Consider the following 27,137-nt stretch of genomic DNA (forward strand, 5'->3'; position numbering starts at 1 on the left):
TTTAGGAATCAAACTCCTTCCTATGAGCCCAGATCCATGAGTAGGGCTTTCATGGTTTCCCCATCCATCTCCACAGCAGGAAGAAGCCACAGAAGAGCTGGGGGGAACCACAATATTCACATAATACAAAGCAAGAAGTCTGTCTTCCATACCTTGTTACATCCTCTTTAACCCTCTTCTTTTAGTCAAATGTTCCAAAGTGGGGAAAGGACACCTTCTGGGCGTCCTATGAATGCCCTATAAATTACTTTTAGGAATGTGAAGTGCCATTTGCTTCTTTGAGAGCTACAAAAAGTTTATTAACCTCGAATCCTGTGCTCCGTTAGAAGCCAGGAGGCCTAGGGATATCGATACTGCGAATCCACCGGATCCAGCGTGTTCCCGTCGCTAAAAGGCCTCCTTCATTACCACCACCACGAGGAACAGGAGCAGAAGCAGTATTACGTGCAGCAGCAGCAGCAACTCGGGGTTGTCTTTGGACCCTATGAACAAACGAAAGGAAGAAATGTTGTCACTTGTGAAACACGACAAACCAATACAGGAAAACAAAAGCACACCAATGGAGGAGGAGGAGGAGGAGGAGGAGGAGGAGGAGGAGGAGGAGGAGGAGGAGGAGAAGAAGAAGAAGAAGAAGAAGAAGAAGAAGAAGAAGAAGAAGAAGAAGAAGAAGAAGAAGAAGAAGAAGAAGAAGAAGAAGAAGAGGAACTTACCTCCTCAATCTCTGCCTGCTGGGGCATCAGTTGCCTCCTTTAGGCAGATCTGGCCTCCATGTGGAGACTCAGTGGATGATGGCAAAAACATTCCATGACTCACCCCTGTGTAAAAAGGTAAAGGACCCCTGGACGGTTAAGTCCAGTCAAAGGCGACTATGGGGTTGCGCCGCTCATCTCACTTTCAGGCCAGATGTGCCGGCGTTTGTCCACAGACAGCTTTCCGGGTCATGTGGCCAGCATGACTAAACCGTTTCTGGCGCAAGGGAACACCATGACGGAAACCAGAGCACACGGAAACACCGTTTACCTTCCCACTGCAGCGGTACCTATTTATCTGTTTGCACAGGCATGCTTTCAAACTGCTAGGTTGGCAGAAGCTGGGACAGAGCAACGGGAGCTCACTCCGTTGCGCGGATTCAAACCGCCGACTTTCTGATTGGCAAGCCCAAGAAGCTCAGTGGTTTAGACCACAGCGCCACCCCGTGTCCAGCTGCTCCAAGTGGTCAGAGGAATCATGGCACCTGGCTCAAGCATCTTGTGAACTGAGCACTTTGTCCCCCAAAGTTCTTCTTTGGCTCAGTAAACTTCTGGACATGTGTGCCACAACAATAACTACTCAGCAGAGATATCAGGAGTCTGAGATGCCACTGAACATGCTCATAATAGAAACCCAAGTGCCTTGGGCCTTGTGGTTTCCAGGGCTCCTGGACATCCCTGCTGAATCCCTGCTGCTGCCATTTAAGTGTCCCAGGCATCAGAAAGGAATGGCCATTACTCCCATTGCAGCAAGGTCGGTGAAGGGAAAGGGGCAGAATTCAGGAATTTACAGGTGTGGGAGAAAGAAATGGGAGGAGGAAATGGCATTTTGACCCATTCACACTCCCCATGATGTTATCAGAACTGCAGCACAACAGTACTGGGCCCAGAAAAATAAGATGTGTTGGAATATACAAATTGAGCTGAAGAAAGTTCACCCATCACAAATTTTGTTCATGGACCATGTAATAACCACAGCAAATACTGATGTCTCATACTAACAGAAAGAAGTGCAGCTGCAATGCTATAATGTACACAACACAACTGTTGTTAAATTCAAAATTTCACCATTTTTTTTGTACGAGAAATTCTACCCAGGCATTTCATGTTGACATGTGATTTTAGTAGGCGTAAATGTTTTTAAATGTCTTGTAAAGCACTTAGAGGCATTTTGTTCTGGCAAGTGGTATATGCAGTTTGTTAAGTAAAATAAAAAAATCATGTTAACTATTGAATCAATCGATTTTGTTATGGTTGTGGTGGCATATGATACCAAATGTAGAGGTAATTTCCAATGCTTGTACTTGGAACAAGAAGTTCCCCTTTATAAATCCACACATAGAAATTCCCAGAGACATGGCATGCCATACAAACTGAAAGTTGTTGTGTGGCGATACCCCGATGCCTCCCCGAGAAATAAAAACACTAGACACATTGCATAAGGTTAATGGGCATAGAAGGCCACAACTTTATTGATTACGGATGTAGAGGGGTATTGGCCTAGGCATTGGATCTAACCGACTATATCTGACTCCAGCCCGCTCTGCTGGCAGTCTGTGAAAGGTTAACCACCGTTGGATGAGTCCTGCGATGCACATCAACTAGGAGCTCATCCTGGGGCCACCGCTAGGGGCGTGCCCTCTGGCCCTCACCTACCACGGCTTCGGACTTGGCAACGCCCCCGGACTCCTTAAGGGAGTACCTTTCCGCATTTTGGGGGAGGTGATGGCCGCAACCTCCCCCCCACACCTGTACCTTCACGAGATAATCCAATGCCTACCGCCAAAACCCAAGTTGTGACGAGTAGCTACGAGGTAGGCGAAAACCACAAGGCCTGAGCCAATTTGCCAAGTGGGAAAAACTCCTACCAGGCCCCAATAGGCGACCAACCGTAGTCCATAGCACTGTCACGAAGAAAACCCTGCCTACGTGGGGGAGGTGGGTGGGAGAAACGCAGTTGTTGAATCCAGAAGAAGCAAGGCAGAGTCCCTGCCGCGCTCTTGTTCAAATAGGCGAGCCACGCCCCCCAGAGCAACCTAATTGGCTGTGCTAGGGGCGTGCCGCGGCAGGGAGATGACCAATGGGCTGGGGGGAATGCTAACCATTCCCCCCCACGTGAAGGCCTCGTGGCGCCCACAACATCTCCTCCCCCCGAGGTGGGGAAGAGACTTTGTGTGGCGATACCCCGATGCCTCCCCGAGAAATAAAAACACTAGACACATTGCATAAGGTTAATGGGCATAGAAGGCCACAACTTTATTGATTACGGATGTAGAGGGGTATTGGCCTAGGCATTGGATCTAACCGACTATATCTGACTCCAGCCCGCTCTGCTGGCAGTCTGTGAAAGGTTAACCACCGTTGGATGAGTCCTGTTGGATGAGTTCTTAAACCAAAGTTAAAATAACACCACCTGCTTAAGAGTTAGTGATCCCTTCCAACTCTGTGATTCTATGATGAGATGTTTCAAGTGATGTTTAGTGCTCATGAACCACACTGAGCTACTTGTCTCCGGTGGCAGATTAGCAAGGGCAGCAGAACGAACTCCCCCTGCCCTGTCTGCCTGAGGATGCACTGCCCAAGCTAACCAGTCGCTCCCATGCCATTCAAACTCCTGCTGCTGGCAGCAACTGCCTGCCTGGGCCCTCTGTGGCCAGGCCAATGCCTTGCTGAGATGTGAAGCACCAGTGTCACCCCACTGACACCTCCTTGATTTATCTTCCCCATCTAAAATGATTGGGGCCATGCCCCATCTAAAATGATTGGGCCTCCTTGCATTTTGAAAACATGTATAAAGAGATGGTCAGAAAATATCTGAAATCACATGCCCTTGCCCTTTCAAAAGGACCAGCGTCAAATCTTAGAGCCACTTCAAACGTGATGAATCGCTATTCCATGCAGGGGGAAATGGAAAACTATTGGCAATTGCTGCTCACCTGACTACTTCATTCACTGCATGGTGGAGAGGTACACACAGTGTTATCCGCTTGCACACTTCTCCCACATTATTTGAACATATTTGGAGCATCTCTTATACACATGCACTCCATCTCCCAAAGCTCCTGAGACTAAGGTCATTTGCAGTTACAGTGGTACCTCGGTTTATGAAGACAATTGGTTCCGGAAGTCTGTTCATAAACTGAAGCGTTCATAAACTGAAGCGAACTTTCCCATTGAAAGTAATGGAAAGTGGATTAAACTGTTCCAGACGGTCTGCGGAGTACTTAAACTGAAGCGTTCATAAACTGAAGTGAACTTTCCCATTGAAAGTAATGGAAAGTGGATTAATCCATTCCAGACGGGTCCATGGAGTACTCAACCTGAAGCATACTTAACCCAAAGCATGGGTGTAATTGGTTCCGGAAGTCTGTTCATAAACTGAAGCGATCATAAACTGAAGAGATCTTTCCCACCCATTGAAAGTAATGGAAAGTGAATTAATCCGTTCCAGATGGGTCCGTGGCGTTTGTAAACCGAAAATTCGTAAACCGAGGTGTTCATAAACCGAGGTTCCACTGTAGTGCCATTTTTAATAAACAAAGATACACATTTTAAAATATTTCCAGGCCAGTTCCCTTCCAGGCATTTTTAAGACACAAAGAGTAAAATATAAGCAGAGTATAAATGGGTTCAGGTTTTATGTGTTTCAACTGTTTCTGGGATAAAAAGTGCTATAAGTAAATAAGACACCACTATGCAGGCAGTTTTTCAGCCTGAAGAATGATACCTGATAGTGAATATACTAATCCAAACAGGGTTGGAACACACAGAGGGCCAAAGACTGAGGCCGCCACAGAACCAATGTACACTTTCACAGCCACTCTTTTAGTGGATAACATGGCTATGATTTCTTTCTCTGCATTTTAGTATAAAAAATAAAAATCTCATTACACCAGATTTCATTAGCATGGAAGAAATGGTTTTGAATTTGCATTTTTTTGCTTTGTTTTTGTATCCTATTATATGCTCATAATTCAGCTGAAATGCTGATGATAAAAAAATGAACCTCTTTTCGGTTTCATTGCACAATCTCCGCATAGCCATTTTCTCTCACCAAGGCAAAAACACCGGCAAATAACAAATTCCTAAGCCACCCAAGAAATGTGTTTGCAGCAGCCCTGCTAATCGACCATTACAACCACAGTCTCCCCAATATCTGTGTTACACACAAACACACAAGTTACGGTAAATTACAATTGCCTCTTATAGCCACACTGATGTGATTCTACACATAAATTATAGAGTCTTTGCAATATTGAGAGTTGTACTTACATGGGCTGTAATGTGAACTCTACCTCCAACTCTTCCTGTGTCTAAAAAAAATAGGAAAAAGAATGACTCCTCCCTATACAAAATCTCCTTTTCTGCATATCCATTGATAATATTTTATTTTTGGCACTTTACCCTTCTCGCAGCTTGCAGAGTAGAAAGTAGAGTCAAGTAATGATTATGTCTCATTATCATAAGTATCATTTTAAGTGTTTACAGTATTTTAATATCAATGTAGACACTATTTTGGTGCTACAACCTTAGTTCCTTCCTGAAAATACTCCCACTAGTTCTCCTCTCCTTTCATGCCCTTGAAGAGGAGACCAGGAAGCTTCCATTTTCAATTTTAAACAGCCCAGTATTCCCCATGACATTCAGACATGGGGGACTTTGATTTGTTTAAATTATGGTTAGTGAAATTAAACCTGGATCTGACTGTTCTCAAGCCATGGTTTAAACAATCCACAGTTCCCGGAGTTCAGATGTAACAAGGAATACTTAATTCTTCTACCTCGGGGACAATGTCTTCCAATCTCCTCTGGTACACAAAATAAGTTGAGAGGGGGATTGAGTAGGCGTATAAACGTAGCAGTAAACCATGGCTTTTCCTTATGTATAAACTGAGCTAATGAAAGTTTACATTTGGAAAGTCACACTTGTATATCTGAACATAATTCAATTATTCTTTCAGGTCCAGAAAATATGTGCAAAAGTTGATTCTAAAAGCAGTGAAGTAAAGTAGCAAGCACATCCCTTATTGGTAACAATATGAAACACAGTATTATTTTGTTTTTCATACTTACTCTGAAGGATTCCAATTACAATTAAGCTTTAGTGTCTTATTTTATACTTCCATAATTAATAATAAAAATAAACTAACTAGACAACCATGAATATACAGTATTGGATTTTCATTTTTCCCCACTGACAAGCTCCATGGTTTTCAATGTTAAAAGGCAAAAACTTCTATGTTCTTTTCAGTCCAATTGTAATTTAAACTTTGAAGAGAGCTTAATTCTGAACGGGCATTTAAGCAATAATTTGGCTATCAACATGATACATGAGCACAATTAGCAAATAGATTTACTCTTAAAAATGCACACCAAATGACCAAATGTTGACAAAACTCAGTTTCTGTGTGCCAAAATTGCTGAGATGTTCACACTTTTGGTCATTATCATATCAGCATGTGTGCCCCAGAAATGTTATTTAAAAATCCACACATTAATCAAAATGCAATAAAGCGAGTATCTAATGCAGGGTAAAGTCCAATAATGCAATGAGCTGGTTCACATGTACTGCTAAGTCATGCTTAGCATGAATGCATATATGTAAGCATTCAGGCTCCCAGACAGGAAAATCCATCTGCTTTGCTCTCTCATCTGGTCCTACTGGTTCTACACTGTAGAGACCTAAACCATGGTTTGGCATAGCATATCATCTGAACCCAGGATTATGGTTTGACTCACTCCAGACAAACCACAAAGTTTGTTAAAGGGCTACATCCCTTGGTTTGTCTTGAGGAGATAAACCACGAGCTCATGTTCAGGTAGCTGACAAACCATTAAGCCAAACCATGGCTTAGCTCACAGCAACAGCAGAATCAGAAGCTGAACGAAGCAAGAGTAATGTCCTTTAAGCAATTGTTTGACTTACTGCTCCGTGCAAACTGAGCTAAAATGTCACAGGCATGCAGTTGTTTCACTGTATATTTCTCAATGTAACCACTACTCACCGCTGGATTCAAGTTGAAGTTCACACGACTAGTTCGCCCAGTTTGCAGTTTACCGACATCAAAGAGAACTGTGAAAAGGTGGTCATCTTTGGAGAACGTATCTTCATCACAGACTTTTAGCTCCAGAACATTCTAGTAATAGAAACACATTGTGATAATAATTCTTTTTAGAAAACTGTATTTTGAGTTTCAAAGAAATGACAAATGAACTATGCAGGCTAGCATATGCAAGTTCTGTTTCTTTAGGTGCATGTGGGATATGCAAATAAAATAGCCCATCCTTCTGGTTTCTTACTCCTAAAACTTATAAACCTTTCCCCCATAAGATGTCAACTCCAAACATTATCCATTTGGGAGGTAAATTTGATCTCTATCTGGGGCAACTTATTCCCATGGGGAAATTCACTTACGTTTTTTGCTGCTCCCTTTTAAATAGCAGGGAAAGAGATTTTGGAGACTGCCATTTTTCTATTGTTTTATATAATTTTAAGCTGTGCTTTTATATTGCTTTAACAATACATTTGCTTTTATTTCACTCTGTAAACTGCCTTGTGAAGATTGCTATTGTAAGACAGCCTGTAAGCTTATTTTAGTTTTGTTTGACAGCATTTATAAATGCAAACTTGACAAAATAAATGAAATTCTTAATTTTAATCAGCAGTGTTGCACACGTTGGGGGTTCATCTTATGTGTGTGGGGGGGAATTACTAAAGGTAAATACCCACATTTTGCCTGCATACTGCTTAAATTATTGTCAGTTTTAATGCTTTGGGTCACTAAACATTGCTCATTCAGGGTGGAATCCATTTGGTTCTGAGATGTTGCAGTGTGGACTGCTTCTGCTCAGGCTTCCAGCCAGCCAGCTCTGCCTTCTTCCAGGATATTCCATTCCATTCCATTACCCCTCTACCCCAATTTTCTCAACCCCTCAGCTGACATTTGGTATTCCATGTCTGCTGAGCATGATCAGTCTTTACTACACTGTTTTGTGGTGGGTTCCCTGTCGTCGTCGCCGTCCCCCCCCCACTCTTAGGTGTTTTGGGGTTTCTGCAACCCTTTGAGTTCCTCCAAACCTGCTGCCACTTCCCTCTTCCATGCAGATGTCATCCCAGACTCAGAGAATGAGTTTGGGAATAGTATATAAGATTCATTTGTTAATAGAACCTAATTAGAATCGCCCACACTTATGACCAACATGGGGGAAAATACACATGGTCTCACCTTTACACGGCTGTCAATCCTGTAGCAAAATGATTGATTCCACACTGGATTTTTACTGTTGGAAACAGTTATGGTCCGGACCTTTTCGCTTGTAGCAGTTGGCAAAGATAGACACACGTAGCAATCAGATTCTGTAACTGTAGAATAAGGTGATAAATTATATAGGGGTCCTTCAACGCTGAAACAGATACAGTGGTACCTCTGGTTAAGAACTTAATTCATTCTGGAGGTCCATTCTTAACTGTTTTTAACCTGAAGCACCACTTTAGCTAATGGGGCCTCCTGCTGCCGCCGCACTGCTGAAGCACAATTTCTGTTCTCATCCTGAAGAAAAGTTCTTAACCCAAGTACTATTTCTGGGTTAGCGGAGTCTGTAACCTGAAGTGTTTGTAACTCGAGGTACCACTGTAGAGCATTACTGAGGCCTCGTCTGCATTATAAATTTACAGCGGTATCATACCACTTTATCCAGTCATGGTCCCCACCCCCCACCCCCCAAAAAATTATGGGAAGTAGATAGAGTTTGTTAAGAGACCCATATTCCCCTCCCAGAGCTACAGTACAGTTTCCTGGGAGGATGGACTGTCTGTTAAACCACTTAAGGAATTGTAGGTCTGTGTGGGCAATAGGGAAGGGGTGCTGGAGTCTGACTCAGGAGATGGGGGGCAGTGGTTGGTGGGGACCTGTACCAGCCAGGAGGCAAGAATCCGAGGCAGGAGGCAAACTTCAGAGCTAGAGGAAGAGGAGGAAGAGGCAGGCCAGGCAAGTGTAGGGCTGGGTGCTTCCCCACCCTCCCCTGCACCACTGTCTCCCAGAACCAGGAAGGAATTGAAAAGGGATGAGCAAAGGAAGCTTCCATGCAGGCAGCATCGTGGGCTGCATGCACACAGACCATCGGCAGGGAGGTACATAAACTGGTGGGGAGGAGCTGTGCTCCATAGAGCACAGACCTGGAAATAGCTGCCTAACCATTCAGTAGCATAGCGTAAGTTGCCAGTGTCCAGGGCTGCGCAGAGGAGAGGGTAGGAGGGAGGGAAATGGAGCAAGTTAGCATGCACATTCAACTGTCTAACAGCATCCACATCACCCGGGAAATTGCAGCAACAGAGATAAGAAAATCAGAGTCATTCCATTGTCTGGAAAGGCCACTTCCTGGTTCACATGGAGAAGCAGCTTTCAACAGAGCCCGGCATCAGAAGTGCACAGCTGCACTGAGGCACCACTGGGTGTTGAAATTTTGTGGCCCTAATAATTTTGAGCCTGAGACAACTGCCCTTGTGCCCTCCCCACGCTACGCCACTGTAGCCATTAGATTGGTGCGCGTAGATATCCAGAGCTGTAGAAGTGATTGTGTTATTTTTGACAATAGATATTTAACTATCTGCCTTGTGCATTCCATTGGCTGAGAAGCACCCCTGACAGGGAGAATCAAGGCCTTCTGGGGTGTTAAGGCTATGAGCCCCTCCAGCGTAGGTTCAGGTTGTATATATGTGTAAATAAACCATAAATCATAAAGACACCACAGTCGCCGCTGTCCATTATTCTAAAGAAACCAAACCTTGGGTAATCTCACACCACACAGAGATTGGGGTGGCATGCAACAATAATGTCCAAACTAGGCAAATTCCAGTGTCCTTAAATATTTTATATAGATATTATATACTTTTTGCCAAAGGTTTAAAAATACCTCTTCATAAAGAGCTTGAAAGAATCCACCTGTACCATTTGTCTGAATCTTTATGTCTCTCTCTTACATAATTGCAGCTTCCTATTACATCACCTCTTTCCTAATAAGCATATAATTTTGTCATCACTAGCCAGCACTTAAGGGCTTTGCATTTTTACATGTACAAGAAAAGACATTTTGCAGAGTGTTGTCCTCGTATGTGTCCAGTGACTGGTAATTAATTGCCATGTAGCAATGTAAGTCAACAATAATGAATCACTTGGCGGCTGCAATCTTCAAAGGAGTCACACTCGTTTAGCATTGTCTTGAATATGTAATACCTTGGGTGTTAATTTAAAAAACCACATCCCCACCCTTCTATCCTGATTAATGCTCATCAGCTTGGATCCAAAAACAAGAAAGTTCAGAGAAGGAAACAATCCTCTTCCCTCCACCTGGCTTACCCCATGGCCAGCTGTGCCTCTAAAATCCTCTGGTGGGTTGTGGGCCTTCATAAACAATGCAGGCTGGAGCACAAGAAGCTGATGGTGGGTGGGTGGGTGGGTGGGTGGGTGGGTGGGAGGGCACCAGGCTGGGAAAGACTGCCATAAGACAATAGCAAATTGGCTTATTGGGAAAGGGGGGGAGCATTCAGAAGTGAGGAGGAGGAGGAGGAGGAGGAGGAGTTTGGATTTGATATCCCCTTTATCACTACCCGAAGGAGTCTCAAAGCGGCTAACATTCTCCTCTCCCTTCCTCCCCCACAACAAATACTCTGTGAGGTCAGTGGGGCTGAGAGACTTCAGAGAAGTGTGACTAGCCCAAGGTCACCCAGCAGCTGCATGTGGAGGAGTGGAGACGTGAACCCGGTTCACCAGATTACAAGACTACTGCTCTTAACCACTACACCACACTGGCTCACACTTGGCTTCCTGGAAACAAGAAGCCAAGCTTATTTGGTCATTATGACATGTGAGCATGACCATTGAAATCCAAAAGTGGGGTGGGGGATAGAAGGCTTTATCCCAAGAAGCAAGGAGGAGCAGAAATGCGGGACTAGAGGATGAAAATGCAATGTTCCTACTTGAAAATAGTGGAACCATTTGCCGAATCAGATCACCTTCTCCTTCTCCCTGTGGGTGGCAGGATTAGGAAATCAAATGTTGCCTTTGGATCCTGTGTTGCTGCCAAATGACACAACAGCAGTCCGCATGTAACAATATATGAAACATGAATGTTAAGATGTTTCATGTTTGTAATGCCACAGAGCGGCAATTGAATCATTGTTACAATTAATAAGTCATTACTTGAAGCTATGAGCAGGAAACAAAGTGTGGTGGAGTCATTGGGGCACGTACTCTATCATGTTCCTAATAGCTATGAAGTATTCTGCCTGTCGAACAACATACCTGTCTGCCCCAGGTGTCTAAAATGAAAGGAAGTCGCAGAGATAACCGGGGCCAAACATTTGCAATGTAACCAGGAATAACTTGTTTTCTACATATAACTCAAGAAAACAAACCTTTCCATAATATAATAATAAATTTTATTTATACCCCGCCCTTCCCAATTTGGAAACCGGGCTCAGGGCGGCTAACAGCAAATATGAAACATTAATTAAAAGTGACTTAAAAAACAGCTTTAAAACAGCATAAAGGTAAAGATAAAGGGACCCCTGACCATTAGGTCCAGTTGTGTCCAACTCTGGGGTTGCGGCGCTCATCTTGCATTATTGGCTGAGGGAGCCGGCGTACAGCTTCCAGGTCATGTGGCCAGCATGACTAAGCCGCTTCTGGTGAACCAGAGCAACGCATGGAAACGCTGTTTACCTTCCCGCCGGAGTGGTACCTATTTATCTACTTGCACTTTGAGGTGCCTTCAAACTGCTAGGTTGGCAGGAGCAGGGACCAAGCAACAGGAGCTCACTCCATCGCGGGGATTTGAACCACTGACCTTCTGATTGGCAAGCCCTAGGCTCTGTGGTTTAACCCACAGTGCCACCCGCGTCTCTTAAAACAGCATAAAATACAACATAAGTATAGCATCCATGCCAATAAAATTCAAAAAAATTCAGGGTCATTTTTTGGGGGGAAACCCAGTTTAGTAAACGTCAAGTAATTGCCAGGGCTAACTGGCCAAGTTTCGTCCTGCTAGGGCCAGCAAGGAGACCAGGGAAGAGTTTAAATGTGGGGTCCCAAAAGAGTTTCTTCATAGAAAAAGGAAAGGGAATGGAGGCTCAAGCTAATTCAAATGGAAGGCCAGGAGGAATAGCTCTGTCTTACAGGCCCTATGGAAGGGGATCAAGTCTTGTGGGACAGAGCCCTAGTTTTGTGGGACAGAGCATTCCACCAGGTCGGAGCCATCACTGAAAAAGCGCTGGCCCTGATGGAGGATAATCTGGCTGCTTTAGGGCCCAGGACCATTAAGCTATTATTATTCATGGACCTTAGAGTCCTCTGCGGGACATACCAGGAGAGGCGGTCCCATAAATACGAGGGTCCTAGGTCGCATAGGGCTTTAAAGGTCAGAACCAGCACCTTAAACCTGACCTAATACTCCACCGGTAGCCAGTGCAGCTGGTAGAGCACTGGGTGAATATGCTCCCATGGCAAAGACCCCGTGAGGAGCCTCGCTGCAGCATTCTGCACCCGCTGTAGTTTCTGGGACAGTTTCAAGGGCAGCCCTGCGTAGAGCGAGTTACAGTAGTCAAGCCTGGAGGTGACCATCGCATGGATCACTGTGGCCAGATCGGGGCAGGAAAGGTCAAGGACCAACTGCTTGATACGGCGAAGATGGAAAAATGTCGCCTTGACTGTTGCTGCAACCTGCACCTCCATGGAAAGGGAGGCGTCAAGGATTACACCCAAACTCTTAACGGAAGGCACAGGCACTAACTGAGCCCTCACAAGAGAAGGCAGTTGATTCCCCAACCCTATACCATCCCGACCCAGCCAGAGGAACCATCTTTTGAGGATCGGGCGGGGGGGGAGCCATTAAAACTAAGGATGCTTTTCCCATGGAGCTTCATAAATTTAGGTTTTGCTTTGTTTTAATGGAGTTGTTTTTAAAGGACTCCCTTGACAATCAAACAATATTCAGAAAGGCTGGATGAGAATTGTCATTTGAAGGTTCATGGAATCTGGTGGACAGTGTGAATTTCCTTTGCAACATGAATACTGTGGTATGGAACCGGGGTGTGCACCAACCACAAGATTCAGTTCACAGCCTGATTTCGTACTTGAGAAAACAGCCTGATTTGTTCTGAAGCACTTTGGTGTCAAATACAAATCCTGATTTTGGAAGAAGAAGAAGAAAATGAAGCATCGTGGCCTTCCTATTCACTAAATTCCAACCCACTGCTCCCTCCATTGGTGGAGGAGGAGTAGAGGCAGCAGCAGCAGCTTCTGGCGGGATGTCACCAAAATCTCACCGAATCTCATGAGACCTCACAGAAAGCATGGAATCTCATAAGATTTTGGTGAGAAGCTGCCACTGTGCAAGCTTTATAAGGGATGTGGCAATGGGGGCAGCATGCTACCCATGTGTAAAGTCAAGTAGAAAGTATCTTTCAGATGACCCTGGTGGTCTACCTTGACTCAGTCCATGTTCCTCCTCCATCATTTAGATGCCAGCAGGTTCCTGAGGGATCATGACAAGACTTCTCTTGCCAATAGACCCACTCCAGAAATAAGGGAACCCTTTGCAAACATTGCATGAAGATATTATTTGGAGTATTGAAGTAAAGATTGCAGGCCAGTGGAAAAATACAAGCTAAGCTTCCTTTCCAAGCCATTAACATGACAAAAGGTTTTTAATCTGTTGGGAGCTGCCCAGAGTCACTGGAGAAACCCAGCCAGGTGGGAGCAGTATAAATAAATTATTATTATTATTATTATTATTATTATTATTATTATTAGCCCATCTAAGAGGATTCTTGGGCCTGGGCAGACAGAAGATTGCCAGGCTAACTGGGTGTGAGATAACAAGAAAAGGGTGTCTTTAGCAAGGTGTGTTGGGACGAGCAGGGAGAAAAAAGACAGAGATCCATCTTGGGCAGGCTGGCTGAAGGCTGGCTGGCTGGGAGAGATGCCTTTGACTCCTGTTCAAGCCCTGCTTAAAATGACCATGCTGTAAGATCTGGACTGCCTCCATACAGACTGAAGGTATAAATGTGTGAATAAACCATATTTCTTGAAGCTCTGACAGTCTCTGCCACAACTTCAATTCTCCAGGAGTGGATTTTTCTGCGAAAAGGCTTGAGAGCTCAACTGTGCTACTAATCACAAATTCCCAGTTTGATCATGTGCACAAAGGCATCCTGCTCCTTAATTCTTAGCATTTGGCTAAGTGGGACACATTTCTCTTTACTCTGCATCCAGTGCTGGTTTGGGAAGCAGAGTGCACACAACATTGGCCCCAATCCATACCTATCCTGTATCTATCCTGGCATTTCTTATGCAGTGAGGTATATTGATGCATTCCCCCCCCCCAAAACCAGCTTCAATCTGGACTGAGAAAAAGAATGGCCTCATCACATTTTAAACTGGCAAGGTGTACACAGCTTATGGCTGCCCAGCTGAGCTACTATTTTGTACCTGGCTCTGGTTGATGAACCCCAGGGTTCTAGCAAAAACAAAAACAAAGTAGATCTGCAAGTCTGAAGTCTGCCCACCCAGCTTGAGAAGGATGGAATACTAGGCAGCAACTGAGATACTCACAGATATCTGCCTTCTGGATATTCCTGGCTCTCAGTATTCTTATTGTGAGGAGTCTGAAAGGAGTTTCTTCTCTCTGCTGACATAAAAAAGCAACAATAAATGAATGGACATGGGGATTTGAGGGCGCCCATTAACATGCATATATGCAAATAGGATGGGAAATGAATGATATAGCATAAAATGGGGAAAAGTTTTGCTTCTGCAATTTGGCAGTTTCTTGGTGACGCAATGCAGTCCTTAACGAAACACCTAACCTGTTTATATTGCATATTTTAGAAAAAGTGTTAAAGAGTTAGAGAAACGAATAAGCAGAAATTTATTAGAGTCAAGCCTCACAACCCCAGGCAGGAAAAATTGCTCTGAGTGTCATTTCTAGCCAAGGAGATTCCTTTTGAGACCTCTCCTCTTTAATAGTGAGCCTCTGCATCACTTCCCAAAGTAGGGATTCCCTCCCCCCGCCGCCCCCCCCCCGCCCCTTGGGGAAGGTAGAGAAGGGAGGACCTGCTGTAAACAATGACTCAGCATAAGAGCAGGTAGAGAAGGAGCTGGATACGTGAGTCTCTCACTGAGCAAACTGGGCTTCCAGCTCCAGAAATCTTCCTGACTCAGCTATTGCTACAGCCCTGACTCTGGCTCCAGCCTCCTGGACGCATTAAAAGTAAAACAAGTCTATCAGTGACAACAAGTGAAAAAGCTTGTTCCTTGCTGCATATCTGTGCATCTGGCAGCTTCGCTGCTACAATTGTTTTAACTGTGTGTGGTTTTGTTACTGTTGTTTTTTTCTTGAGGGGAGATGTGTCTGGGAAGAGAGGACCTGGAAAGAGCAGGGGGCTCCAACTGCGGTGGTTCAGGGTAGGGGGAGGTATGGGGGGGGACAGGACAAGTAAGGGGCACATGGCACAGGCAATTGGTGATTGTGTCCTGTGCCAGTTCCTCCTCCAGCCTGGGGAATTCTGGTTGTCCTATCACAGCCCTCACATCTGTGACTGTTCTTGAATGCCGGGTCAACTCTGAAAAAGACCTCCCTTATCCATGGTGGAGTTGGTTTCACCCAGCTGTGCCCATCTGGGTACTCGGTGTAGCATCAGTGCAAACCTGAGGGTCAGGAAGGGGGAGTTGCGGTGGTCCATTGAAATTCTCTTTCTCCAGGTTCTCTGCTCAGTTGTGGGGGGATCTAGAGTGTGTGTGTTTCTGGCACTGGACAATCAGGACAGATATGGGATTCTGCTGATTTACTGCCCACCATGCAGTCCCCCCTGCCTGAGCTACCAGAGCCGGTCTCAGAGGCAGGGTTGAGGACTCCCAATGGTGAGGGCTCATCATTGAGCCTACCTAGTGGCAGTAAGGGCTGCAAAGAAGGTTTGCTTTGCTGCCTCCATGACATCCTCATTGCACTATCCAGTACAGCTTTTCTAGGTAGTGTGGAGCCTGTTACAGTCTGGCCCAAAGAAGGTTGCAGAACCAACAGTAAGTCGATGAGACAAGTTTGCAAAACATTTTGAGGATAGAATTGTTTGCATCCAATGAGGTCTTGATTCCACTGTTACGGCAGATGAATCTCAAGGGGCGTTCAGGGCAGTCTGGTTTCATTGTGTTGGATGAGTTTCAGTTGGTAAGGCTCAAGGATGCTTGGATCAGTCAGGGTGACCACTTTCTCTCTGGACCCTTGGTTCTTGTGGCTCATAAAAACTAGCCGGGAGGGGATAGCTGACTGGGCCAAGGAGGTAATTAATGCCTCCTTATAAGAAGGGATGGTCCCTGCCTGAAAGAAGAAGAAGAAGAAGAAGAAGAAGAAGAAGAAGAAGAAGAAGAAGAAGAAGAAGAAGAAGAAGAAGAAGAAGAATAGTTTGGATTTGATATCCCGCTTTATCACTACCCGAAGGAGTCTCAAAGCGGCTAACAATCTCCTTTTCCCTTCCTTCCCCACAACAAACACTCTGTGAGGTGAGTGGGGCTGAGAGACTTCAGAGAAGTGTGACTAGCCCAAGGTCACCCAGCAGCTGCATATGGAGGAGCGGAGACGTGAACCCAGTCTACCGCTCTTAACCGCTACACCACACTGGCTTGAAGGAGGCAGTGGTAAAATCACTCCATAAGAAACCCTCCCTGGGCTCAGAAAACCTAACTCATGGCCAGTTGCCAATCTCCCCTTCTTGGGCAAGGTTCTTGAGGAGGCATTTGTGGACCAGATCCAGGCCCTCTTGGAGGAAACCAATTTTTAAGATCCAGTTCAATAAGGGTTTTGGCCCAGTTTTAAATCACAGAAACTGCTTTGTTCCCCATGCATGAAGACCTTTGTTGGGAGAGAGACAGGGTAAATATGTCCATGGCTTTCGATACCATCAACTATGATAGACTTCTGCAGCAGCTGTCTGAATTGGAGGTAGGTGGCACCACTTTGCAGTGGTTACAGTCCTACTTGGATGGTTATTGGATGGTTGGTGATGTTCTTTGGCCTCATGGATCCTTCACTGTGGGGTTCCTCAGGGTTTGGTTTTATTCCCTATGCTGTTTAACTTGTACACAAAACCAGTGTATGGGGTCATCTGGAGTTTTGGAGTATGTTTTCAACAATATGCTCATGACACACAGCTCTACTTATCCTTTACATCTGCAGGTGTAGCAATGGATGTGCTGGACTGTTGCCTTGCCTCCGTAAGGGACTGGACTGAGAGCCAACAAACTGAAGCTCAATCCAGATAAGACTGAGGCACTGTTAGTGGGAGGTTTTCTAGACTGGATGTCTGGGAGGTTGCCTGCTCTTGTTGGGGTTACACACCCTCTGACCACAATTTACAATTCTGCCACCCTGTGATCCTCAGATGAAAGGAGGTATAGCAAATTAATAAATAATAACATAAATAAACAATGGTAATGTAATCTGTTGTGGCAAACTAAGTTTCCCCAGGCTAGTGCTAAAACACAATGGAGACAAACCAAAGAAACATGAGCACACTTAAGCCATGGAGCCTGACTGATTTGCTCAGAAGTCTCTACTGGATGAATCACAAAGGAATTCTCCGCCTCCTTTAATTGCCCAATTTCATTACGTTGTTCTGCCTCTGTGGGCTGAATTTTTATTCGGTAAACTTCCCACACAATAATTTATAATTGTTGATTATAATCAATGTGGTGCAGTGCTTTGCAGCACCATGCTGGAATTAGTGTGGTGCTTCACAACACACTGCTGGAATTGTTAGGAAACTGGGATGAGGTCAGATATGGTGGGATTTCAAACCCTCTGGCGTCATGCTGACATCACAAGACATGCTGACATCACAAGACATCACAAGATTGAATTACCACACCATATCCAACCTGATGGGAAGAGCTATCAATCTGGAAATCACCATGTGAATCAGCCATGACTATCATGTTCTGTTACACTGTTTGCTGGTGACTTTCCTGCTTGGCAGGGGGTTGGACTGGATGGCCCTTGTGGTCTCTTCCAACTCTATGATTCTATGACTATTACTAATATATGCTAATATATATGCTAATATATATATAATAATATATTACATGCTATGGTCCATGGGGTCACGAAGAGTCGGACACGACTAAACAACTAAACAACAAATATGAAACGTGAGGGAAGGGTGAGAGACTACCAGTGCAAGTCTAGTCAATCAAACAAACATAAAGCTGAAAAAGTTAAAGAAGATATTAAATTGACTGCATGCTGTGCGTTGAAAGAAAACTATATGAAAATGATGTGTCGTTGGTATTTAACACCAAGAAAACTGGCAAAGATGTATAAAACCAGTTCAAATGTTTGCTGGAAATGTAAAAAGATGTAAGGCACTCTTTTCCATATGTGATGGGTATGTGATAAAGTAAAGGTGTTCTGGGAAATGATCTAAAATGAGTTAAAGAAAGTGTTTAAATATACATTTGTTAAGAAACCAAAAGCCTTTTTGTTAGGTATAATAGGAGAAGAGCTACCGAGAAAAGACAAACAATTATTTATGTATGCAACAACAGCAGCAAGAATATTACTAGCCCAGAAATGGAAGCAAGAAGAACTACCATCAAAAGAAGACTGGCAAACTAAGCTAATGGACTATGCAGAAATGGCAAGACTGACAGGAAAGATCAGAAACCAAGGAGATCAAGTATTTGAAAATGAATGGAGTAAATATTTGAATCATTTCAAAGACCATTGTAGGCACTTAAAATTATTGGCAGAATTGTAAAGAGCTTGTATTGTGAATGTTTATTATAGGATTTTTTTTACATATTTGATTAAGAATTGGTATATTAATAACATGCAGTTAACTGGGACTTATTTTAGAAACCCATGGAGGGAAAGGAGGAGGTCTGAAGGTTAAATTGAAGTTGTAATATATATGGCCAACCAATGAGGCAAGGTGAGCATCCACCTTGAGCAGTGGAAGCCCAAGAGGTAGCGCCCATATCACCTCCACTGCGTGCCCCACTGCCACCAGTGAAGTGGCACCGGCAGACAGGCCCGGCTCTGGGGGTAGGCTGGGTGGCGCGGGGGGGTGCCATGCGGCAAAGCCGCGTAGAAGCTGTGCTGCCACCAGGGCGGGGGCACCAGAGCGATCTCCGCACCACGGCGCCAGGGCACCCGACATGCTTGAGACGGCCCTGCCGGCAGAAGCACCAGTTTCTGGTGGGATCTTGCCATAATCTCTTGAGATCTGACAGAACACATGAGATCTCGGGAGATTTTGGTGAGCTCTTATGAGCTCTCATTGGAAGCCGGCACTTCATGGGCACTTTGTGCAGGTAAGACAGGTGTGGCAGGGAGGCAGCATGAGGGGTGGGGCATGCTCTCATTTTGCCTCAACCTGCGAAATGGAACACATCACCTCTGTGTCAGAGCAAGCATTTCTGTTAGCCAGGTGAAGCAATCTCCCCTCTCCTCCCCCCATGTGCTGTTCTTGGGGTTCTGGGGAATTTGGTCCCTTCACCTCCTGGCAAATAGAAGGGGAAGAAATGGAGGCAGTGAGATTTTTTACTTTCTTGGGGAGGCAGTGAGAGATTTTACTTTCTTGTGGTTTGCTGCAGTTCATCCTTGTATTGCTAAATCGTTGTTTGACATTACATGCTAATCAGCTGGACCAATAAGCATGTAGGACCGTTCTGATGTAGCCTTTAAGATTCAGTATATGTGAGTTGTCTTTGTCCATGAAGTTTTCTTGCCAGGGATACTGGAGTGGCTTGCCAGTTCCTGTTCCAGGTGGATCACATTTAGTCAAAACTCTCCACTATGACCTGTCCATCTTGGGTGGCCCTGCATGGCATAGCTCATAGCTTCTCTGAGTTATTCAAGCCCCTTCGCCACAACAAGGCAGTGATCCATGGAGGAATTAAAGAACTTTTTAATGAAGGTGAAAAAGGAGAGCGCAAAATATGGTCACCATCCCCTCCTGGCAAATAGAAGGGGAAGAAATGGAGGCAGTGAGAGATTTTACTTTCTTGGGTTCCATGATCACTGCAGATGGTGACAGCAGTCACGAAATTAAAAGATGCCTGCTTCTTGGGAGAAAAGCAATGACAAACCTAGACAGCATCTTAAAAAGCAGAGACATCACCTTGCTGACAAAGGTCCGTATAGTTAAAGCTATGGTTTTCCCAGTAATAAACAAGGCTGATCACCGAAGAATTGATTCTTTTGAATTATGGTGCTGGAGGAGACTCTTGAGAGTCCCATGGATCAAACCTATCCATTCTGAAGGAAATCAGCCCTGAGTGCTCACTGGAAGGGCGGATCCTGAAGCTGAGGCTCCAATACTTTGGCCACCTCATGAGAAGAGAAGACTCCCTAGAAAAGACCCTGATATTGGGCAAGATGGAGGGCACAAGGAGAAGGGGATGACAGAGGACGAGATGGTTGGACAGTGTTCTCGAAGCTACGAACATGGGTTTGATCAAGCTGCGGGAGGCAGTGGAATACAGGAGTGCCTGGCGTACTCTGGTCCATAGAGTCGGACACGACTAAATGACTAAATGACAACAACAGTCTCTGATTTCTCCCTTGAACAACCTCTGCACATTGCTGTTTAATCACTAAAAATTACTTTAGAATTGAACTTGGCAAGATAGCAGCATATGTAAAAAAAAAAAAAAGGTAAGTAAAATGAAGATGACTATGATGACCTATTTAGGCCATTCATATCCACAAAGACGTGCTTACATGTGTGCACATGAGCCCTGGGCATGCTCCAGCCAAAGTAATGCAATGGCTATCTCAAATGTACAAACTGCAGTTTAAATCCAAAATGAATGTGACTTTAGTTGCCAAATTGGATGGAAGCTGGCTTGAGGGAAAGCACATGAAGCCATAGTATTTCCCAAGCAGCTATGGGATAGATATGGATTGTGGCCAATATCATTTGTACACGACTTCAGACATTAGCATCGAGAGAACTCTGGAGCCAAAGTAAACTATAATGTGTACACAGGCTTAAAGGAAGCATGCAACATCTGTGTAGGAGATTGCATTGCACTTTATATTGTTATAATGTAAATTATTATAATCACAATATATCGTGGCTTGTGAAAACACAGACTGAAAATGCAATTTAATAGATCACTAGCTGGCCCGGCCACACATTGCTATGGCTCATCCCGGTGACTGCCCCCACCCTGTTCCAACCCATGACCTATTCTGTTTCCTTCTTCCCCCCCCCTCCCGGCTCTTCCCTGTGACTCCCCCAACTCTGTCCCGACCTATGACCTATTGTGCCCCCTCCTCCCCCCACCCCGGGTCATCCCTGTGATTCCCCCCACTCTGTCCCGACCCATGACCTATTCTGTCCCCTCCCCACCCACCCCAGCTCATCCCTGTGATTGGCCCCACCCTGTCCCGACCCATGACCTATCCCGCCCCCTCGCCCCAGTCTGCAAAGCTGAGCCAAGATGCTGTGGAGAGGGAAGCTTTCCTAGCTGCAATACCAGTTTAGCCATCACTAGAGGGCGCTGTTTTGCAACCGCTCCTGTGCTTCCAGCATCCCCAGCTGTCTGAGTTTTGTGTTTGGGAACAGTGGGTTTTACAAACTGTATATGGTCACTCACATATTCGCTTGGGACGTTGTGTCCAAATTTGAACGCAATCGGCCAAGCGGTTTCGGAGAAAAGTGGAGATACACCCACATGGCCAGTTTACATTTTTATAATATATAGATTTCAAAGAGCTTCCATTTCTAAAGCGGTAACTGCATTAGTCTCTTCAGTAAAAACAACAAGGAGGATTCTATCCAATGTAGCACTAAATTAAAGTCACTCCGCACTATTCTTGTTCCACTGGCAAAATGTTGGGCAAGAGAAGGTGAAACATGGCATAATGAGTTCCTGCTAGCGCAAGTGTTGCATTCAATCCCCCTGTTGTGCAACATTAAAACATTAAAACTCACCCATCTGCTAGTGCAAGTACTTTTGCTATACTGTACTGGACAAGAAATATTGGATATAGCTCAGAGTCCTGTGGTACTCTGAAGGATTTTGATCTTATCTTTTGTAGACTAGTGCCCAGTTAACCAGATACAGTAACTGTTGAGTTTCAGGTGTGTATACACCAGGCATCGGCAGCCTCTGGTCCATGGGCCGGATACTGCCCATGGGGGTTGTTTATCCGGCCCACCCGCTCAGCAAGTCCCCCGCACGCTGCGGTAAACCGGCACAACGCGGTGCGGGGACTCGCCAAGCAGCACCAGAAATCGCTTCTACGCAGCCGCAGAAGCGATTTGTGGCGCTGCGGACATTTTGGAAATGGGCAGCCAGCACCGGAAATTGCTTCTGCGCAGCCACGGACATGCGCAGAAGCGATTTCTGGCACATGTCCGTGGCTGCGCAGAAGCAATTTCTGGTGCTGCGCTGCCCATTTCCAAAATGTCCACCACGCCAGAAATCGCTTCTGCGCAGCTGCGGACATGCGCAAAAGCCATTTTCGATGTTCTGGACATGGGCAGCACAGCACTGGAAATCCTCTGGCCCACGAGCCAAAAACGTTGCCGACGCCTGGTATACACAGAGAGACATATGGTTTAGAGAGGAGGGGTGTAAAAAGTGAGGTCAGAGGAAAATGAAGTATGATGCACTACTAACAGTGGCCATTCAGAAAACAGTTGTTGGTGATAACACAGCCAATCATCATCAACAAAAACGACGACGACGATGACAACAACAACAACAACAACAACAACAACAACAACAACAACATTGTAGAATTAGATTAAGAATATGAGTAAAAATAAGAAGAAGAATTTTTAAACAAACTGTTCAAGCCTCTTGTTGAATTGCAATTGTTAACTGTGAATTGCCCCTGCTAATAACTTGATCATCACCATCTATGCCTTCTGCATTTCATTTTCCTTTGACCTCACTGTTTACAGTCTCCCAGCAGCCATACATAACATGTACACAACACTTTGTGTCGGTTGTAACTTTGCTGAGGAGTAGGCAGTGATATCATTTGCACTCACTACACAGGCTTGCATTACTTTAACCAAGTGCCCTCCAGATGTTTTGGTCTACAACTCCCATCAATCCCACCCAACATGGCTATATAGAGTAACATCTTGTCAGGTCAAGAGGTTTGATAAAACCCAATGAAAAGTTATGGGGGGGGGGGTTTCCTGAAGTTCTTTTCCCAAGGCTTTTGGGAAGCCAGAAACACTCTTATAAAACCCAGGCATACAACAACCCCCAATTATAACCAGACACCTACCGGTATTTCTGGTTATAAGGAAAAAATAAAACAGCACATAACTAAGATGCTGAAGCTCAGAATTATGACACTCAGGAACTCATAATGTTCACTAAAAAACAACAACACTCAACTGTGGGCAGCATGACCCCCCAAAAAATTTCTCTGGATTTGATTTGAGCCAATTCAGATTCTAAGTCATTCTCAGTTTTTTGAGAAGCAGCTTGGTTTATTTTTCCAGACAGTCCAAAGCGAGCTTTATGGAGGGATCACATATAGACAATCCAACAAATGGTCTTAAAACTCAACCTCCTTTGACATTTAATCTTGAATTTATCCAAGAGGACTCCTCCTCCCACAACACTTAATAGTGCCTTGATACCATATTTAGTTTAAAGTAACATGCTTCCATCTCTGTCCAACAACATCAGGACAGCCACGGGTTCCCCATCACTCCATCTATTTGCCCAGCATCCAGTTGGCCGGGAGCATCACCCACCCTTTCGTTAATAGTTTATTACTGCTCTAACATTTCCTTTTCAGCTAGGAGGGCTTTGCTGTGGTCTTTTGACAGTTGCTGTATTCAGAGCGGGGAATGAATTTTCACTGCTTTGCAGGTTTAGCCCTTAGCACTAGTCACAACTTTGGCGGTTTAGGCCTTGGGCGGAATCCTACAGTCTTTCATCCAATTTGGGTGCGGTGAAATGGTGGCTCACCCAGCCCCTGTTCTCTGTGGCAGCAATAACAGGGTACCCTGTTAGAGGGGTCTGGTAGAGAGTCTCTTGGTCCCAAGAGCCACTTGATAGGGCTAGCGGGCCATAGAGCTTCCCTCGCCATTTGGGGGCTGTCAGAGATGCCGATGCGGCTACTCTAGAGTAACGACTCCTCACAGCATTGTCCTTTTAGGCTTTTATTAAGTGCTGATTATTTACAGTGCTCGGACCGATCTATATACATGTTGTCAGTTAGGCGTCAGTACCTCCGAATGGAGGTTGGCGCGTCTTCTTCCAGCAAAGAAGTTTGGGAAGACCTAATCTCCTCCCACGGCGTTTCTTGCGTAATTCCGGGGTCGGCGGGGTCGGCCTTCCCCCCTTGCTCCCCCCTTCCTGTCCCACCTTGTGCATGGGCTCCGCTACCTTGCCGGAGCCTCGGTCACCACTTCCTGAGTCTCCGCTTGAAGCATAACCCTCCCCGCTTTCCCCAGCGCTTGGCGATGAGCTGGTACTTAAGATGGGAGGGACCTCCCGGTATCCCCTGTCCCTCACAGGGGCCATCTGTGTAAACCTACATTTTGTGATGGATTCACCCCCGAATAGACCCTGTTGTGCCACAGCCCCCCAATATCCAATACCTATGCCAAGGCTTCCTACATCTGAAATCAATAAAGTTGTAGCCATTTTAAATCCCAGACAGTTGTCTTGTCCATTCAGTTCCCACTCAGCAGTTAGGCACGCTGGGTAGGGGACTCGGCGGCTGGGCACGCAAATAATTCTGAATTTTTCCATCTTCACTGTAATATCTAAAGCAGGTGTGTTGCAACCTACACAAGGCATTATCATCACACTCCTGAGTCTCTGATTCAGGGATGGAGAACCTGCAGCCTTCTAGATATTGCTGGACTGGACTACAACTCACGTCATCATTAACCATGTTGGCTGGGGCTGATGGCAGCTGGAGTCCAACAACATCTGGAGGACTCAGTCCTTTTTTTTCAGGGGGTACTGAAATTTGATCCTGACTTGTTTTTAGGAGGTAATTTAATTTAATTTAATTTAATTATTGTTTGGTTTTATACCAATATTATATATTTGATGTTAGCCACCATGAGCCCAGTCTCGGCTGGGGAGAGCGGGATAGAAATAAAAGTGTATTTATTATTATTAATTATTATTATTAATAATAATAATATAATAAATAATTATATTATAATTAATATTAACAATAATATTATTTATTGTGTGTATTGATTAATATTGTTAATATTAATATTAATGTTATAAATATTATAAATATTATTATTCCTCAAGGGTACGCAGTACCAGCTCCTCTTTTTCATTGTGGTTAAAAAGTGTGGCGCTTACTGTAACAGCCTTGCGGTGACACCTATTTTTCTAGAAAAAAGCACTGATGACCAGAGATTAGCCACCAGTATTAGAGCAGCTCCCAATTCTCAGAGAAAGAGGGGTAGCTCAGTTGTTTTAACACTGATAGCCGTTTATCAGCACAAAAACATACCTTATCAAAGAAACAATAGGAAGTAACGCCCCAAGTTGTGTTTCCCATATTACATATTATTGCTATTCTTTATTGATTTTATTTTTGCAACTTTGTTACAGCACTGAGGAGGATTATCGGGGGGGGGGGATTCAGTACATCTCCCAATATAAAAAGATAAGCTTCTAAAAGGCCTTTTACATATAATTTTTACAGGTGCCTGCTTTTCATGTGTAAAACCTATTGAATGAAATGCTATTCTCATTTGAGACAAACTATCTGAATGCCCCTAAACAGAATCTGTGTAGAACTTTATATACTAACATACAGCCATATTTCCATGAAACAAATTGAGAAAGGAACAAAAAGGAGGAATAAATCTATAATAAGAGACATTTTGAAAATAGAACAGTTCCCAAGAACAAAGTAAGAAACTGAGTGTGCTGGTACAGGATGAGGAAAATTATAAGATCTGGAGGACCACCACAATAACCAGCCTTTATCCATGTATACACTGCATTGGGACGCGGGTGGCGCTGTGGTCTAAACCACAGAGCCTAGGGTTTGCCAATCAGAAGGTCGGCGGTTCAAATCCCTGTGACGGGGTGAGCTCCCGTTGCTTGGGCCCTGCTCCTGCCAACCTAGCAGTTCGAAAGCATGTCAAAGTGCAAATAGATAAATACAGTAGGTACTGCTCTGGCGGGAAGGTAAACAGCATTTCCGTGCGCTGCTCTAGTTCACCAGAAAGCGGCTTAGTCATGCTGACCACATGACCTGGAAGCTGTACGCCGGATCCCTCAGCCAGTAAAGTGAGATGAGCATTGAAACCCCAGAATTGTTCGCAAGCGGACCTAACAGTCAGGGGTCCCTTTACCTTTACCTTTACCTTTACACTGTATTTGCGATTCAAATTATGGCACGTTTTCATCCTAACATCCACTCCCCTGACACACGTCATAACAAACTTATGTTCTGAAGGTGTTTACCCCATTTCATACATACCGGTCTTGCCAAATTTCGATTATTTGCTAAGCCCTAAAGAAAGAAAGAAAAATAGATTAAAAATAGCCACTCGGTGTTGTTACAAGTTCCACCTAAATGCATAAATACTTCACAGCTCTCCTACCAGAGTGGTTTGTTTAATTGTTTGTAAGGTTTCTCACTCGCTCTCAGGCTATATGTACCAAAGGGAATCAAACCAAAAGGGCAGAGACGAAAGGCAACTCTTTCAATCAAGTACAGCACCTGCGGATTTGTCAAATTGCTCAAACATGTTCTACCTACATTTGAAAGTACGCATAACGAGCTTCAGAACTGGCTTCCTACAAGCCCAGGCTTCTTTGGCTTGATTTGCAAAGTTTTCTTACCTCAGGTGAACTTGAATTAGCCCCCATCGTGGTATCTGCTGCATATGATCCAGTTGCTCGAAGTGGTGCTTGAGTGATAAAGTTCACAGCTGACAGTGCCTCCTGGGTGAAGTAGATGAACGGGTGACTCATGACCCCACCCCTTTCTGAATTCCAAGGAACGCAAATAGCTCCCTCCCTATTTCCTTCAGTATCTTGAAGCCAGTCATTTGAGCTAATTGATGCTGAAGGTCCCTGTGTTGTGGTGGAGGTGACTTAAGTGGCTATAGGTCACTCTGTGACCATACAACTCTTGGTTGATGAGAACATTCATTTAACTATTCAGTCTGTGTACTGGGCTCTCAAAGTCTAGGGAAGTTAAAGCTGTTTAAATGAAGCTATGTGAACTACCTGGAGATGAAGCAGCTTGAGGTGGAGGACCTCTTTGTGGGAACCCAATGCAAAGATGGTGGTTGTATCCCTGTATCTTTTCCCCTGGACTCCTCAGCATCTGGAGAATGGGGAACCCTTAAATGTGCAAATAA

At 44.7% G+C, this 27,137-nt stretch overlaps 1 protein-coding gene across 1 annotated transcript in view; it reads right to left on the bottom strand.

The window, feature by feature from the left end:
* The window catches only part of LOC118083601 (cytosolic phospholipase A2 epsilon), a 41,667-nt gene extending 14,875 nt beyond the window's left edge, over positions 1–26,792 (bottom strand). The window contains exons 1-7 of the mRNA XM_060283023.1: positions 26,614–26,792; positions 26,249–26,281; positions 14,359–14,434; positions 7,975–8,111; positions 6,754–6,885; positions 5,022–5,062; positions 326–482 (exon numbers count right to left, since the gene is read on the bottom strand). Of these exons, the coding sequence (XP_060139006.1) occupies positions 326–482; positions 5,022–5,062; positions 6,754–6,885; positions 7,975–8,111; positions 14,359–14,434; positions 26,249–26,281; positions 26,614–26,745 (708 nt within the window). The 5' untranslated portion in view covers positions 26,746–26,792. The remainder of the gene's footprint in view (positions 1–325; positions 483–5,021; positions 5,063–6,753; positions 6,886–7,974; positions 8,112–14,358; positions 14,435–26,248; positions 26,282–26,613) is intronic.
* Between the last annotated feature and the right edge of the window lie 345 nt (positions 26,793–27,137).

Source organism: Zootoca vivipara, chromosome 1 (assembly GCF_963506605.1).
Source record: "Zootoca vivipara chromosome 1, rZooViv1.1, whole genome shotgun sequence".
Taxonomy (NCBI): domain Eukaryota; kingdom Metazoa; phylum Chordata; class Lepidosauria; order Squamata; family Lacertidae; genus Zootoca; species Zootoca vivipara.